Genomic DNA, 17431 nt, shown 5'->3' on the forward strand with positions numbered 1-17431 from the left:
TTTGGTCTTCAGCCACCCCCCGGGTGACCATGGTAAGCAGGCAGCCCTGATCTGCACCAGAAACACTTGCCTAACTTGCCAACAGCAGCACCCACGTACGCCCCGTCTAACACATGCAGGCACACATGCCATCATTTCCAAGTTTGCTTCTATACATTTCATCCCATCTGACGATGCATGAACTAGGTTCCCATTGCCAAGTTTGCTGCATCACAGTATAGAAATCTGTGCGAGGAGTTTCCCTTTGTTCATCATAGGCTAATGACTGACATAACTGACAAACAGACAAAATGAGAAAATTCTACCTGAAATTGGTGAAACATGGCCTCCAAAGAAAATGAAACAAAAAAAAATGCAATATTGTAGGAATCAAGGTGATAGACATTCAAACTGAGCAAAGCAGGCATACCTCTTTGCATTGGAAGTTCGAGGTTTGGCTTACAGACACCTTGTATGAAACGAGAAAGAAAATCTTGTGTGTGTGTGTGTGTGTGTGTGTGTGTGTGTAAGAGAGAGAGAGAGAGAGAGAGAGAGAGAGAGAGAGAGAGAGAGAGAAGGATTATTGTATCCATGGTGGGATGGAAGGCATGGGAGAGAAGAACTCCCCCGAGAAAAGCAGCGTGTCTACTTTTCAAAGTGTTGCCAGGAGTTCGATCTTTCCTATTCCCAAAGAAACCAAGAGATGAACTAACCAACCATCAGGCAACCTCGACACATCAGACCCTTAAGATCTAAAGACAAGGAACCGACCGTGAACGTGAGACCTTAAAAAACGAAGCTTACCCGGCCTACAAGAATCGGTTCGGGTCCGGAGAACTCCTCCAGGACAAACATCTGGTTCCACACCCAGCCTCGCTTGGAGCGGTTCAGGACCCGCTGCTCTTCGCTCAGCCTGCTGAGTTCCAGACGGGATCCACTCATCAGAGCCGGGGCCGGAGTGGTGGGCGCAGAGTAAACGCAGGGCGGGAGAAGCGTAATCCATAGTATGAGTAACGGAGTCCAGAGATCCCAGAGCGCTTCCCAGAGCCGTTCTGGCATGGTCCCACCGGTGAGGCAAAGGAGCACAAGAAGACAGTTATTTGTTCGGCCTCCGGTCCGCAGCCATCCAATGCATCATGCAGGGCACGGCGCTGGCTGTGGTCACAGCACGGAAGGCAGGCACCAGCTACGCGGGGTTCCTAAGACCAGCATCCATCGGCTCCCGTTTTCATTGGAATTTCCTGCAGGAAGCAAAGAGAGAGGGAGAGAGAGACAAGACCACTGAGACGGGTTTCCCAACAAGATCACTGCTATATTTTATTAGGGGAAGGGAGAGGGATAGAGAGTTTAGAAACATCAATGAGAGAGAGACATCTATAAGTTGCCTCCTGCACACCTACTAGGAAAGTGCCCGCAACCAAGGTACATGCCTCTGACCAGAATCGAACCCTGGACCTTCCAGTCTGCAGGCCGACGCTCTATCCACTGAGCCAAACCAGTTTCGGCAAGATCACTGCTTTCAAACAAGATCAGCTAAATAGCTCCTGAAACTTCCACATTAAGAAAGTCCATCTGAGGAATGGAAGCAAGTAGGCTAACAGGTCCTTTCATTGTTTTAAAGATTTGTTTAGCTTTAGTGTTAATAGTTTATGTGTGTTACTTATAAAAAAAAAAATAACTGCTTCATGGACAGTAATAGAAATGTGCTTTTCCTACCCTTTCTTCTTTCCTCCCTCCCTCCTTCCCACTCTTTCTTAAATTAAAAAAAAAAAAATTCTAATGCAAGCTGGGGTGCATGCTATTGAAGGCCACTTATATTCTTATGGAGGTTGCAAACCTCTATTTTTTCTTTCTTTCTTCTTCTCCTCTGTCTTTCCATCTTTTTTCCTTTCTTTTTCTCATTTTCTCTTTCTTTCTTTCTTTCTTTTTTTCTTTCTTTCTTTCTTTCTTTCAAGGTGGGTTCTAGTTCATTTGATGCTGAACTATGTGAAGAAACTAGCCTTCACTGGTTGTTTTGTTCTGTTCTTTAATTTATGAATAAGAATGGGAAGGGAAATTTCCCCAATTTTCACCATCTTAGCTGCCACAACCCATCAGAAGGGACCGTCTAGTAGGGGCACAGAATGCAGTTCTCCACCAGGACGCTAATAACCAGGGAATGGAATTAGAATGGTCCCACAGAGAAAGCCGGCAACATCCAGCGCGTACTCCACAATCAGGGCAGTGCCAGGACGCCCGTTCTGAATGCACAGTCCAACAGGCGATTTCAATTATGCAAAGCTCTTGGGGAGTAGGATATGGTAGAAACACAATTTTCAGTGGAAGTCAGAAAGGGATGGGCGAAAAAAATTCCCATTACTTCAGGTGTCAAATGCATTTTTTTTGCTTACCTTTAGCGTGGCCAAACATATTTCTTCCCTCTCAATAAATACATATATGTATGTGTGTGTGTGTGTATATATACATATGTGTGTGTATATACCCATATACGTGTGTGTGTGTGTGTGTGTGTGCATATATATATATATATATATATATATATATATATATATATATGTTTTTTTCTTTTTAAAGGAATAATGTTCACTGCATTCCCCAGACAGGAGCCTTGCTGAATTCAATTAAGTGGGGAAATGATTTCTCAGGATGCCACTGGGAACAATTCAGTAGGCAGCCCTCCAACCTCTAGGCCCCTGGTTCTCCTCTGCCTCCCAATGGAAAAGCAAGCCTGCTGTTGCCACGAGCTGGGCTGGCTGTGGGCTCCGGAGCAGACCCGGCTCCTGCTGCCCAGGCAGGCCACATCCAATCCCACAGGACAGCCAGCGGCATCGCCCGGCCTGTCCCATTTGCCAGGGCTCAGCTCTGTCCCTGGCACTCTGTCCCTCAAAGCGGCTCCACTTGGGAAACTGATGAAAAGCTTGCAACGGGGAACCAGCTCAGAGCAATGTCCACCACCTTCCCTAGAGCTGCAGCAATCAGGAACACTCAGCCCTCCTTTCATTTTATTTTTAATATATTTTAAATATATTTTTATTGATTTCAGAGAGAGGAAGGGAAAGGGAGAGAGATAGGAACATCAATGATGAGAGAAAATCATTGATCTGCTGCCTCCTGTATGCCCCCTACTGGAGATGAAGCCCACAACATGGGCATGTGTCCTGACAGGAAATCAAAATGTAACCTCCTGGTTCATAGGTCAATGCTCAGCCACTGGCGAGTTCAGGAAGGACACAGCAATAGTACCTACCCAGAGGATGAAAAGATTACAATCCTTATAAAACTATTAGGAATAGCTGGAATGAACCATTATTTTTAAATTGTGTCCAATACTCTGGCAATGTACTCTGGCATCTTCATGCATTGTTCATGATGCAGGGACAGGGACATTCCATCCCACTGAAACTCAGGACAGACGCTTCGTTGATGGAAACCACCAAGCAGCCCTTGGGATGAACTTGGACATGACCAGTGTGCTTCCTGAACTCGCCAGGCTCCAGTAACAAATAGTAATAGACCTGGAACAATTCCATAGGATGGCATGGCTACCTTAGTATGAATGGAAGGATTAATACATACTTGTAGATGCAAAGTCCCAAATACTATCCATGAACACAGTACGTTAGAGTTAAGAGTAAGCTCAGGAGGGTTTGTACTGTTTTGTTCAAAACTGAGGCACAGAATAAGTACGTGACTTGCCCAAAAAATACCTCTGATAAGAAGCGGCTCACTATTGCAATCTAGGTAATTGAACTCCAAAATTCTCTTTCCTACCACAGCCCCTCCTCTGTCCTTATATAAACATCTGAGGAGCATAAACTGAGTGTCCAATACTGGGAATGAAAAGGCAAATAGGTAAGAAAGCTTAGCATCAGGGAATGAAGAGTCTGAAGGGTAAATACTAAGAAATAAATACAACATCCAGGGAAACAGAGTCTGAGAACAGTTAGCCCAGTGGTTGGCAAACTCATTAGTCAACAGAGCCAAATACCAACAGTACAACGATCGAAATTTCTTTGGAGAGCCAAATTTTTTAAACTTAAACTTCTCCTAATGCCACTTCTTCAAAATAGACTCACCCAGGCCGTGGTATTTTGTGGAAGAGCCACACTCATGGGGCCAAAGAGCCACATGTGGCTTGCGAGCCCCAGATTGCTGACCACTGAGAATAGAGTGATGAGTATGCCTCTCATCTTGGCAGCATCATGGAGGGCTTCCTGGGGGCAGTGTCCTCTACGTGTTGAGAAGAGATTTCCCAACTGGGGAGAGGTAGGTATGAAAGGACATTTAAGTCAAGCCATTAACAGGCCAGACTCCTGACGAGTCCAGGATTTCTGAATGAGCCAGAACCTAGGGTAGTTTCCCAATCATGACTCCCTAGCTCACCCAGTCCATGATCATGGCATCATCTCCCCACCCCCCAAGTTCATCCCAGTCCCAGCTGCTACAGTGTCCACGTCTGTAGGGGCCCTTCTCCTCTGCCAGTTCTCTGTGGAGAGAAAGGCATGTTTGATTTCCCCTAAGCTTTGAGAGTAAAAATACATACCCTCCCACGGAGAGGGAGTGGGAGACAGACGAGTGCTATTCCAATGCAGGCCCTCCTTTTTCAGAGAAGGGGGGGAGGGACTTGGCCAACACCCGCAGGGGTGGCAGAGCCCTGGCCCAGCTCCAGGAAGAAAGAGCCCAATTCTTTCTGCAGAAACCCTCCTTCTTCTCTGTTATTCATCCCCACTATCCCTCTGAAGCACTCCTACTCCCCTCCTCCAGTGCTGCCACATTCTCCAGTCACTGGTACCGTTACTTTAAATTCTATTAAAAGGCTTTCAGTTGCCGAAACCAGTTTGGCTCAGTGGATAGAGCATCGGCCCGCAGACCGAAAGGTCCCGGGTTCGATTCCGGTCAAGGGCATGTACCTTGGCTGCAGGCACATCCCCAGTGGGAGGTGTGCAGGAGGCAGCTGATCAATGTTTCTCTCTCATTGATGTTTCTAACTCTCTATCCCTCTCTTTTCCTCTCTGTAAAAAATCAATAAAATATATTTAAAAAATAAATAAATAAAATAAAATGCTTTCAGTTTTTAAAGTATTTACTTAAAGCCCACCCAGCCTGGCTCACTGGTTGAGGTTCAACCTATGAGCCAGGAGGTCACGGTTCAATTCTTGATCAGGGCACATGCCAGGGTCGAGGGCTTGCTACCCAGTAGGAGGCGTGCAGGAGGCAGCTGATTGGTGAGTCTCATCACTGATTGTTTTTACCTCTCATTCCCTCTCTCTTCCTCTCTGAAATCAATACAAATATTCTTAAAATTTACTTAAAAATGGAAAGCCAGTATTATTTTCTACAAAATAATTAAAGTGGACACTTAGAAAACATTTGGCGAATATTCCAGTCACGCAAGCACACTTTATGTATGGATATGGTAAGTCATCAATACAGACTATACACAAATGTATAGCTACACACATTAGATGTAACACACATGTATGTATTTATGCCTACTCTTCAAAATAGCCCTAGTATTATTATGACTTTATTATCATTCCCATTTTAGAGAAAAGCAGACTGAAGCCCAGAGAAATTGCTATGTTAAGTAGTATTTTGTGTTCCCTGAACTAGACAATGTCAAAGTCTCAGTCATCCTCTCTTTGTTAAAAGGCAAGACCAGCAGCAGTAGAGGCAACAGTGTGCTGTTCAATATGTAACATGTAGCTCTAGAAAAGGAAACTAAGAGAATGCCAATGTCTGAGTCCCATGCTACCAATATCTCCGTCATGATCAAAGTCAAGGTTAGCGTGACCGTTAACCAGCTCTAGGGCAGTTCCTGATCTGTTCACCAATCAGCTCTGAGGCATCCAGTAAGAACTACCCCAGGACACCATTGTGGGGGTGAATCTCAAACTTCAGTCTACATCCAAGGCACCTGTAACTCTAGCTAAAATGCAGATTCTGAACCAGTGAAGAGAAGGCAGAGGGCAGGGCCTGCGATTCTGCACTTCAACCATCTCTCCTGGGATGCAGATGTGACTCTGTGGGATTTGAGGACCACCATCTGCAAAGCCAAGGGTTTCCAAGAATAAGACAGCTCCCCATTCAGACCACCTCCTTGACATGACTTGAAGGAGTCCATGGTGATGGGGTGGGAAATTCACTTCCTGCTCCGTGTCATTTGAAGCCATGCTCATAACCTACTACTAACTATCACTCTGCATAGGGGACCACACACACATATCAGAAACCCTGCACTGAAACATATGAATACACAGGGATTTGTCTGATGTCATAATATTCCTCCCCTACTTGATATCAGCATTGGGAGTGACAAGAGAATCCTAACCCTCTAGCGGGTATGTCCATATGCACATGCATTATTTTTTCTTTTTTTTAAATGTATTTTCATTGATTTCAAAGCAAAAGGGAGAAGGAGAGGGAAATAGAAACATCAATGATAAGAGAGAATCATTGGTTGGCTGCCTCCTACACACCCCCTACTGGGGATCGAGCACACAACCCGGGCATATGCCTTGACTGGACATCAAACCATGACCTTCTGGTTCATAGGTGGATGCTCAACCACTGAACCACACCGGCCAGACTGCATATACAGTTTATAGGAGGTGGTGAGACTTAGCTTTTCCTTCAGTGAAGTCTGCCACTTGGAGAGAAATGGGATTCTACGGTGACAATGAGAGCCACACTGTTTATATGCCTGCACCTCTGCCACGGGCAGGGTTAATAGTGTTCTCTCTGATGATCAGAAAACAGCTGTATAAGAAATCTTGATATACCACCTAATGTGATGGCACTGTTATCAAAATGAATAAACATTCTGAACAGCAACTGCCACACCAACTGCTGAATTCTATGCAAGGATCCAGAGACTGTGGAAGGTTGTAAAGCTTGGGGGGGAAAAAAATCAATTTATTTTTAGATTTTCTAACCACAATCTGTATGTCTGGCCAAGCAATCCACTTTATTATAATGCTGCTACATTGATTTACACCCAGAGAGTGAGATGAAGAGATTTCACAGTCTCTCTGGGATTCCTATAAATCTAAAGGGGCTTGGAATTCCCCCATAAGATAGCTCTCCTATTAGGTAAACTACCTGCAATCCAACGTTTCTATTTTTTTATTTTTTTAATTAAGGTATCATATGTGTATATATCTTACCATTATCCCCCCTCCCCCCTGCACCCCATGCAATCCAACTTTTCATTCACACTTCCAGTTGCAACATAGTTCTAATTACAACCAGGATCTTGGTCTCCTGACCCCAACATCCGACCAAGGTGAACTTGGCCAATCCTCCCTCACATACATTGAGTCATTACCCAGAAACATACTGCACCATCGATTTTGTAAACAGCCTAAAGTTCCAAACGCCGAGCCACACACTGAGAGGTGACGTCTGCAATAAAAATGGGCTTTTACAGACACTTTAGGATTCAATCCAGCAGATGATTGTGGTTGACAGGAAATTATGCTTTTATGATCCACTGGGCTTAGTGGCCACAATATTTCACGGAGGCAACAAATGACACACAGGACCGGCGAGTTTCTATTAAAAAATGTTTCTGACCTTGAATTTAGAGCCATTAGCAGGCTGTTTCAAAACAGGTAAATGCACACTGAATTCAAAGTGGTATTTCAGGAACGCGGGGGATGCCAGTCAGCGTGTGGCCCAGTGCAATTCACGCCAGGCGCTGGAGGACTGCCTCTGAAAGGGTAAAAATGGTTCTGGGATGTTGGAGAGGAGTGATACATGCATGTGTCCAAATAGAAGTCATTTGAGAGAATCGCCTTCCGTAAAACCTTCAGAATTCCCCGGATTCCCTGGGCAGAATAGCATTCGCAATGTTTTTTGTACACACCCATAAACATGTATTTGTTGGTTTGCTTATCTCTCCCCTCAGCCACAACCTTTCTGATCACCTCTTCTTGGCATTAGACCATCTACTAGTACTTATCCAGCTGTGCCAATCCACCCAAAGGCGTATCGTTTGCCAAAATAAGACCTGCCAAATCCATTTTGCTCTCTTGGTGACAGGCTCCTATTTTTCTACAGGAGGCTTTAGTTTCTTTAAGTTCTCTAACGATTGCTTATTTTTGGCAAAAATAAATGAATGAATAAATAAATGCCTTCTCCTTTTTTTTCCCAAGAAGGAGTCAGAGCTTCTCTGTCAGTTACAGACATTTCAGAAGGGGGAGACGAGGCCCATGATAAAGTCAACGGGGTCAAAATAAGACCCCCTTTATAGAGTTACTAGAGACTCAGTGCACAAATTCATGCACCTTCAGGGTCCGGCCAGCCCGCCCCAATCAGGGCCAGTAGAACTGGGTGGGCTGGGGGAGGGGCTACAGGCAGTAGCCCCGCCCCCCATCAAACTCCCTGTCAAGAGGACAATTTGCATATTAGACTTTTATTATATAGGAGGATAGAGCCAGGCCTTAATTTATAAAACTTTCTTAAATGATAAGGTTAGTTAAGCTATTGAAGATAAATCGATGGTGTTGGACTTGCTTAAAGCAGAGCTGCATGGAGATAATCTCAGAAAGATGAGTGGAGGCCCTGGCAGGGTAGCTCAGTTGGTTAAAGCATCATCATCCGATCCATCAAAGTTGTGGATTCAATTCCCACTAAGGACACATACAAGAATCAAGAATCAACCAATGGATGCATAAATAGGGGAACAACAGATCTCTCTCTCTCTTCCTCTCTCTCTTTCTCTCTCTCTTTTCCCCTCCTTCCTCCCCCCCTTCCCTTTCTCTCTCTGAAAATTAATCAATAAGTAAAAAGATGAGTGGAAGTGTGGAAGTTCCGACACTCATTCAAGACAGGTAGTGCCAGGAAGCTATTTCTCAAGTCGCATTTCAATCCCTCCTTCATGTCAAGGCCACATCCTTTGCTGTCTCTGTATCACTTGCTCAGAATGCAGTAGTCGGTGATGGGATGCATGGAAGCAATCTGTACTGGCCATTTGTTGGAGGAGGTCATGGAGAGGACGTGACCACCGGGGGACCCTTCAGCTGGCCTGGGGCAGTCGGAGGAGGCTCTTTCCCCTCCTGGCCCTTGGAATGTAGGTTCTGCCCACTCTTCCTCCACTAGGAGCTACTTCAAGAACGCGGCTTGGTGAGAGCCATGTATGATTGGTGGGGGCATGTGGACTGAATATGGGACCGAACCTATGGAGGCCTCTATGTAAACATTTAAGATTCTCTCAGGAGGGTGCAGAGAGCAATTTGTCTGTGGTTGCCCAAGTCAAGGCTCCTATGTAAGTTCCCTGGCTTATTAAAACACCACGTACCATGGTGAAACCGGTTTGGCTCAGTGGATAAAGCATTGGCCTGCGAACTGGAGGGTCCAGCCAGGGTTCGATTCCAGTCAGGGGAATATGCCTTGGTTGTGGGCACATCCTCAGTGTGGGGTGTGCAGGAGGCAACAGATTGATGTTTCTCTCTCATCAATGTTTCTAGCTCTCTAGCTCTCTCCCTTCCTCTCTGTGGAAAATCAATAAAATATATTAAAATAAAAAACAATCATTGGCCCCTTTCTCCAGTCCCTCCTTGCCCTTGAATTTCACCTGGAGAACTGCCAAGGTTGCAATGATGCAAGCCAGCAAGACCCTTTAAATCACAGCAACCAATAGGAATCAATCTTATGCCAACCACCTTTATAACACAGATGACCTGTGGGGAGCTCCAACGCACAAGTGGTTAAGAGCATTGACACTGGAGTAATTTGAATCACAGTTCTATCATTCACAATGTAAATAGCAAATTAATTTCAAATTGTGGCAGACAAGGAAACTGATGCTCTGTGTTTGATAATGCCTAACTGGAAGGGTTAAAGGAGGAAAAAAAAATTATACAAGAGAAGATAGGTAAAACTCGTTGTCAATGCAGCAATAATGGTTTTTATGGAATGCTTCGTGTGCTTAACAACGAATTTTAACTGATTTCATGAAATTATTTTATGTCCATTTCTTGTTGTGTACATCGCTGGGGGAAATTGCAGTGTTCTATGTAGACAGGGAATAAATAAAATAACCTTTTTTTCCCCAACCCCTGATTTTAAAATAAATGGCATGAGCCCAGTTGGATATAAATAAAACACCATTTCATAAATAAGCTTTCCCTACCTGCAGCTAACATGCAATTAACGCCTCCAAGTGGTTTTATTAGGCCTCTAAAGGGTGGTAGTTTTACCCCCCTACCCTGTCTCCCTTTGCAATAGATGCCATGGCATTGTTTACCGTTATTTTCTCCCGAGAGGGCAGAGCTCAAGAAAGACACTTCCACACCAGAGAGATTCCCTTTCGGCCGAGCTGCCACCACTCATTAAAACACATGAGCCAGCCCTTGCCTTCCACAAGAAAAACCCCACTAGTCATCTTTACGTTCCTGAGATTGGGGCAAGCAGGGCGTCCCTGGTAACACAGAGAGGAGGCCAAAGTGGTATCTAACCACTTCTCACTGGGGAGTTCAGAGAAGCTAATGCCAGTCAGAGATCTGGTTCAGACAGTGTCTGCTTCCAAAAATACCCAACCAACTCTCACTGTGCACGTCAAGGAACTTTAGCACCACTGAGAAGAGAAACTAGAAGCTCTCCCTTCTTGCCTAAGAGAAGTGGAAATGGTTAAAATCTGCTCCATCACACAACCAGGCCCAAGGAGTCTGCAATCCCGAGACTGAAAAGCAGCCAAGTTATAAGAAGTCAAGATCCTGCCAATTAGAGCATGCTGCATGGTAACTACCTTACAAGGGTGCCTTCCTGTCATTCTCTGAAGTCTCAGACTTTAGAAGCTTAAACGCCACCCACGGACACTCTTCCCGTGAACTACGGACACAGAAGGTGGGGTAGACGGTCGGATAGAGAGCGAGCAAGCAATCATTTAACAGAAATAGCATCGAGATGTCACAGGGAATGTGCAGTTCATGGAAATTAACTAAATTGCTAGATTCTAGAAAGAGCAGACTAACTTCAGCTACCAAAGGGAAGTGAAACTCAAAGACAAGTATGTCTTACTACAATAAACACATATAGAACTTTTGTCCTATTCATGCGCATCCTCATTTTGAAGAAGGGCCTCTTTGGATACAGAAAAGTTTCATTCTGTTGGTCAAGCTGAAATGGCAAAAAACTAGTAGAGAATGGCATGTGCCCTGGTAATTGTTATATCGAATTTGGGAGAGAAGGTTGCATATACGATAAAGAAAGCATACCCTGGTGATATTTCTATCACTCCCCATCTACATATTTTGTTATTCATGTCACACCGGGAATCAAATAATCATATTTTATGCATTAATCTACCTAGAAAGAAACAATGCCTGGAAAATATTGTTCTTCCCGATAATGAATCATGAATATCCTTTGATGATATTCTCACTTAGTTCTATACATAGCAAGGATTAAAAAGGTTCTGTTTTCTATTCCTTTGTGAGATATTCAATTTGCTTAAGATATCAGTAAACACATCCATGAAAGCATCTTACAATGGAATATACATGCTCACACACACACACACACACACACACACACACATACACATTTTCCTGTGTGTATAGGTAAAATCCTGCTGATTCAAAGCAATATACAGAAGGACAGAGTAACTGTCTTCTAAGACACTCAGACTTGTTCACGAGGGGAAAATAAACTGTTCCATTTAAATTAAAAAATACATATATTAAAGAGAGAAGGAGATGAATACGTTTTTCTGGGTGATTTTTCTATACTTTCCCAGGAGAGGTAGGTACCCACACTAGCACATGTAACACTTCCATAACCAGAGCATTTTCCCCCCCAATAAAATATCACTTTGTATCACATGCAGTTGAATAGCACGCTTGATGCCAGTCTCGTGTTGGAGGCTTTCTCATTTTTACAAAGCTGACTTATGTCACTTTTATATCCCGTAGCATTTAAAAATGATTCAAAGGGGAAAAAGTACGCTTTGTGCAAGGAGAATAAAACTGCTTTCAAGAGAGACTCTAAAAATAAACTCAGGACAATTTATGAAACTTGTATAGAGAAAACGGAGGTAGATCATCACAATATTGGACTTTGGATATGACTCCGTCCTGCCCTCCCCGTTATTGGGAAGGCACCCTTTTTGCTCACTGTGAATGCATCAAATTAATGTTAACTCTGTGCTAAGCCCTCAACCAACCATCACTCTACCGTTTGCAGTTGTCTTTGGCAGTGAAGGTAAGGAAGGCTAGAAGATTCTTTTATAATGTGTAATTCTTTTATAATGCTTTCCCAAAGAGGCACCCGGAAATCACAACTCTGTACTAACAGGACCTACTAACAGGACTTAAAAGAAAAGACTTATAAAGCTAAAAGGGGAGGGAGGTGATATTTACTTAGAGAACAGCACTTGTAAGTAGGAACAGGATCCTGTAGGTCCAGGTGATTTGTCATGAAGTGGTGATGGAGATCCAGGTCATAGCAACGCAGGGGAGACACAGTTACCTGGCATCTCCTGAACTTCTTTCTTTTCTGACCTTTTGGAGTTGCCAGGTTCAACTCATTTTCTGCTCACAGTTACACCTGAAGCCAGTTCCCTCCAGCAGAAATCAACTATTTAGCAACTTCCAGGGGAATGGAATCAGAGGGGATGAATAGCTCTTGGGTGAACTCAACCCCACTAAATCGGACCCATCAAAACACTATTCTATTTCACAAGCACATACATGAGCGAGATCTCGCCACACCACACACACATGTACTGCTTCTAAAAGACTGGCTTACACACACATTCAAGAGCCAGTGGCAAATCCAATGACTGAAGGCAGGTGAAACAGCCAAAGGAACATGATAAAAATCTCACACTTGAACGAATAAATGAGTTCATTTATAGGGACCTGTTTTCAAGGTTTTCTGGAAAGTGTGTGTGAGTGTGTGTGTGTGTGTGTGTGTGTGCACAAGAACCAGCTGAGACTTCATTCTATGCTCTGTAGCAGGTGTAGAATATACCCAAGTTCGGAGCCGCTTCCCAAACTAAAAATCAGAGTTAATCCATTTCAGCTGTGAATGCCAACAGTGCCGAAAACACAGGAAAAACTGCCTCTCTTCCTGCCTCTCTGCACAGCAGCGTAAGAAATAGCAAATGACTGAAGCCAGCAGCACCACTGGCGGCAGGAGCCTTGGGACCTTCTAGTGCGTCTCTAATTAAAAGGCTGCTCTGTCTCGGCTCGTTCCTGAGTTTGTCAAACCCACAACGGCTGATGGGCCGGCAAAGTGTGGTGGAAAATATAAATAAATGCCATGTCCTTCTCCCCGTGAGAAGCTTCTGGTTTGGCGTGCACAGTTCGCACCATAGGAATGCGGAGGAAGCTAGAAGGAGTGCCACCTTGAGTAGAAAAATAAAGATGCTCCTTTTCCTTCGGAGCGTGAAGTACTTGGGTTTCTCTGAACAGCTCAAGTATGGAGTCCAACTTTCCTGTCTGTGCCTGTTCCCGTTCCCTCACCGATACACAAAGCCCAGAGGCACCGTGTCTTGGATAGAATCATTATACCCTCATGCTGCCGAGTTTCCTAGTTTTGTTCCGACAATCCGATGCTCTCTCTGGGAACCAGGCGTGCCAGACCTTAAACACTTCACAAGGGAATGCTGCATCGGTGCATGCATATAACAGCCTTTAAAAATACTTTCTCCAGTGGTGTATTCCATTCTGCGGAGCACATGTAGGGGCTGTTTTTTTTATATCCAGCATATTTCCCAGGTTAAACGCTCCCTTCCCTTTAGAGCTGATGGGTGCAGAGCAGGCACCCGGAGCTAGCTGCTCTTCGAGTGAGGGCTGCTGGCAAAATGTTCCGCAGCTCAATGATACGACCCTCAAGAGCTCCCGAAACCCATGCCAGGTACCCACACTGTACCCCCCAAAAGCTAGCGTCTTGAGTGGAGAGAGGTACCTATTTGGAACCTTGAGAGTTTTAGGAGATTGTACATTGAGAATCGAATTAAACCAAAGCATTTCATTTTAATAGGAACCCTGATGGCATGAGAGAGAGAGAAAAGAGATTGAAAAGTTGGAATGACAGCGTCACTGCACCAATGTCAGCAAGCATGAGCCCGTGTCCCCCCCGAACATCCAGCCCCTGGGTGATGGTCAGGGGGTACCCTGCCACTTCTTTGGGCATGTGGGGAACAGAGGGAGCCCCCGAGTTGCTGGCAAGCTCGTCTCTTTTCACAACAGATTTTTTCCCCCCCTCAACTCGGAGCCCTTTGCGGACCAGACAAGCACACATCACAGGTGATTTAAGAGCCCGCAACTGCTCCCGCGCAGAATGGCTACGTGACGGGGCCACTTCCAATCCTCTAGCAGATTTACAAAATATTATGATTCTCGGTCTAATTTAACAAGAGGGACAGCCCTCGGGTTTCTTCCAGCCACGGAGCTCGGGGAAGTGGAAAAACATGTCTGGACAGGATCATTACAGAGAACTCCCTTGGAGTGGAAAAGAAAATGTGACCCTCAGAGAGCATTCTTCAGTGGCACTAGGTGTCTCCGGAGGGAAACCTCTCTCTCTCTCTCTCTCTCTCTCTCTCTCTCTCTCTCTCTCTCTCTCTCTCTGACACACAGGCACACAGACACACTCCAGATGAACCCCCTGCAAAAGTGGCCACAGCTGGCGGAGGCAGCGGCAGCAGCCAGGCAGGGATCTCTGTGGGTTGTGTCTGGCTGAAGGATGGGGCTCATTTTGCATGCAGTGAGGTGCAGCCAGGAGGCTTGGGGGAACGGAGGGAAAATCCCACACCCCAATCTTACATAAACATCTCTTCCCCAGTCTCCTTCCCAGCTGGAAAGCTCCTATAATAAGGAACCTCCCTGGGCTGGGGCAGCTACCCATGAAGATGGCCTTCCGGGACCGGCTCTTCCCAAGGGCTGAGACCAAACCCGGTCTCTCCTCCTGCAGCCCCAGGGCAGTGCCCTTGCCTACCTCCTGGGCGGGGGTCCCCTCCTTCCCAGGGCCAGCCCACAAGTCCCGGGAGCAGGGCAGACAGCAGCCCAGCCTGCTGAGCTGATCAGCAGCTCTGGCAGCTCCAGGAGTGAGGGCTCCTGCCTCTTCCAGGGGAAGGAACTCTTGTGGAATCTTCAGGAAAAGGGGTGGCAAAGTTGCAAGGACCCTGCCTCCCTCCAGCTCGCTCCATGCCAAGCTCCAGCCTCTCACGGGAGCCGAAGGGAGCAGCTGCCAGCACCCGGGTTGCCATCACAGACCCGTGTTTGTGCGCGTGCAACAATCGACAATTAATGTTGTTGGGTTTCTTACCTTTAGCAAAACCCAAGCAAACAGCTGCTCGCTCTGCTCGCGGAGGCACTGGGGCTAGTCCATCCCTTGCCACCGGCCTCCGTGCCCACGGGGAAGGGTCCGGGAGAAGGAAACTTTGAGATTTCAGCCACATTGCGGGGATGGGGGGACAGGGTTGGTCTTGGGGAGGGCCAAAGCGGAGGAAAATGCAGATACCTGTTGGCATCACGGTTGGCGGGGGCAGGTCTTTGCCTTCTCCAGCCTCGGCTAGCGCCAGGGAGAGCCGGGCCGGGTCTCTTGGGAACCTGTTATGCACAACCCAGGCGAGGGGTGCGGCCCGGCCCCCCAAGGAAGGGATGGTGGGTGGCAAGCATGAGATGACAGAAAGCTCAGCTCCAGGATCTGCAGGCATGGGAGGGGGTGGGGGCACCGAGCCATCCCCAGCTCCCGGGGGGGCCTCGGGGAGCTCAGTTTGAGACAGGACGCTGCCTGGGGGGTCCTGCCGGGGTGCGGGGCCGCGTCTCGGAGCCCGCAGAGCCGCGGGGCGGCGCAGGATCCCGCAAGTTTGCAGCCGGCGCCGCGCTCGGGGCCGGAGCTGCCACTTGTGGGAAAGCCCGGGGCGCGGGGGGTGTCTGGGCTGCAGAGTCGCGATCCGAATCCCTACCGAGGGCTCGCCCTTCCTCTCTCGGCGGGGAAGGGGGTGCAGCAAGCCGCCGAGAGGGCACCCCGGCTCCGTTGCCTCCTTCCCGGGCGCCGGCGGGCAGCCGCCGGGTCCTCAGCGGCAGGTGCTCCCCATCCGCGCGGCCGCAGCCCGGGTCCGGAAGGCAGCGGCGGAATTCGCCCCGGAGACCTCGATCGGGGGGACCCGCAGGGAAACCGGGGGGCCCTCCGCCTGCTGGCTATCCCCTCCAGCACCTACGGTCGCGGCGGTTTGCAAAAATCGTCGCGCACGATTCGGGATCCCGAGGCGCCCCGCGGGCTGGGCATCGCGGGGGAAGGAGCCGCGGCTCAGCCCGGCGCCGGGGCTGGAACCCGCATCCCGCCTCTGAGCGGAGGGAGGCGCGCAGGGTGGCCAGGGTTTGGGCAGGGGCAGGGGGATCCGGAAAGAAACGTCCCTCCTGGGTCCTCGGGGCGTGGAGAGAAAGAGAAAAAGGTGGGGATTGGGGTACTTACTCGGGCTGGCTCTCCGCGCTGGCAAATCAAGCTTCCCGGTGGGTTCACAAACGGCCGGAGGGGCTCGGCGCGGGCTCCCGAAGGCGGCGGGCAGCGGGCAGTCCCCGCGCGCTGGGCAGGCGCCTCCGGGGGCCGGTCATGCCTGTCGGGGCCGCGGGGCGGGCGCGCTGGGCTCCGGTGTCCGCAGCCCCGGGTGCTCCGGTCGGTGCGCAAAGCCGCTGCGGGTCGGGTCGGCGGCGCTTCCAGGAGGCAGGGAGGTTCCCAGGAGCTTCCCAGGCAAATCCGAATCCAAGAATGCGGGGCCGAGCGCTCCTCGGCGGCTGCGATCGCGCCCGCCCGGCGCTCGGAACTGCGAAGTGATGGGGAAAGTGAGCGGGCGCCTCCCCGGATGGATCTCATTGGGCAGCGCGCGGAGGCAGGGCCGCCACTTGGAAATCCGTGGGAGCGGCCCCCTCCCCGCCGCCCTGCCTCCCCCCTCCTCCCCCTCCTCCCCGGCTCTCCCCCTCGCCAAGTGGGCGCACAACTTTGAGCTCCGAGCCACCCAGCGCGCCCCACGCGCCTCCGCAGCAGGAGGAGGTGGCGGGCGGGGATGCGCCCTTGGGTGCGGGGCGCAGGGCCGGCCGAGGGCCAGGCTCCCAGGGCAGAGGGCCAGCGGGAAGGGAAAGGATGCAGAGGAGGTGCCCGCGGGCCTCCCCTCTCCTGGCTCACCGGGGTTCGGGGGCTGGCGGGGGTCCGGGGGAGCGTGGCAGCGGGTCCAAGGCTGCTTTCCCTGGAGCGAGAGGGCGCGCGGGGCAACGGGCAGCCCACCTCTGCGCTATGCCAAGAGCCTCTTGCTGACGGAGCGGTGTGTTTGCAAGACAGCTGATTTCTGCTCAGACTGTAGGGGTTTAGAGGCTGCGATTTGTGATCCTGAGGGTGGAGCGCATTCCTCGTACCCCAGGCTTCTGCTTCTACTCCTTTGGATGGAGATGAGATGGGGAGGAGAGGGAGGGTGTGCAGTAAGATGTGCAAAGGAGCCGAAACCGGT

General features: G+C 48.5%; 1 protein-coding gene across 6 annotated transcripts in view; it reads right to left on the reverse strand.

The window, feature by feature from the left end:
* CDH8 (cadherin 8) overlaps window positions 1–17219 on the reverse strand; it is a 303401-nt gene extending 286182 nt beyond the window's left edge. For 4 of the 6 annotated variants that reach the window (XR_014792854.1, XM_084860691.1, XM_084860690.1 and 1 more), the window contains exons 1-3: window positions 17113–17219; window positions 16405–16753; window positions 784–1220 (exon numbers count right to left, since the gene is read on the reverse strand). Coding sequence is in view for 5 of the 6 variants with exons in the window: in XM_084860691.1 (XP_084716817.1) it covers window positions 784–1038 (255 nt within the window). In the remaining variant the exon portion in view is untranslated. Of the gene's footprint in view, window positions 1–783; window positions 1221–14922; window positions 14954–15252; window positions 15323–16404; window positions 16754–17112 lie in introns of those variants that run through there. The other 2 variants (XM_084860689.1, XM_084860688.1) reach the window with 2 other exon arrangements.
* Window positions 17220–17431: the final 212 nt, after the last annotated feature.

Source organism: Pipistrellus hanaki (genome assembly GCF_964339955.1).
Source record: "Pipistrellus hanaki genome assembly, chromosome: 15".
NCBI lineage: Eukaryota > Metazoa > Chordata > Mammalia > Chiroptera > Vespertilionidae > Pipistrellus > Pipistrellus hanaki.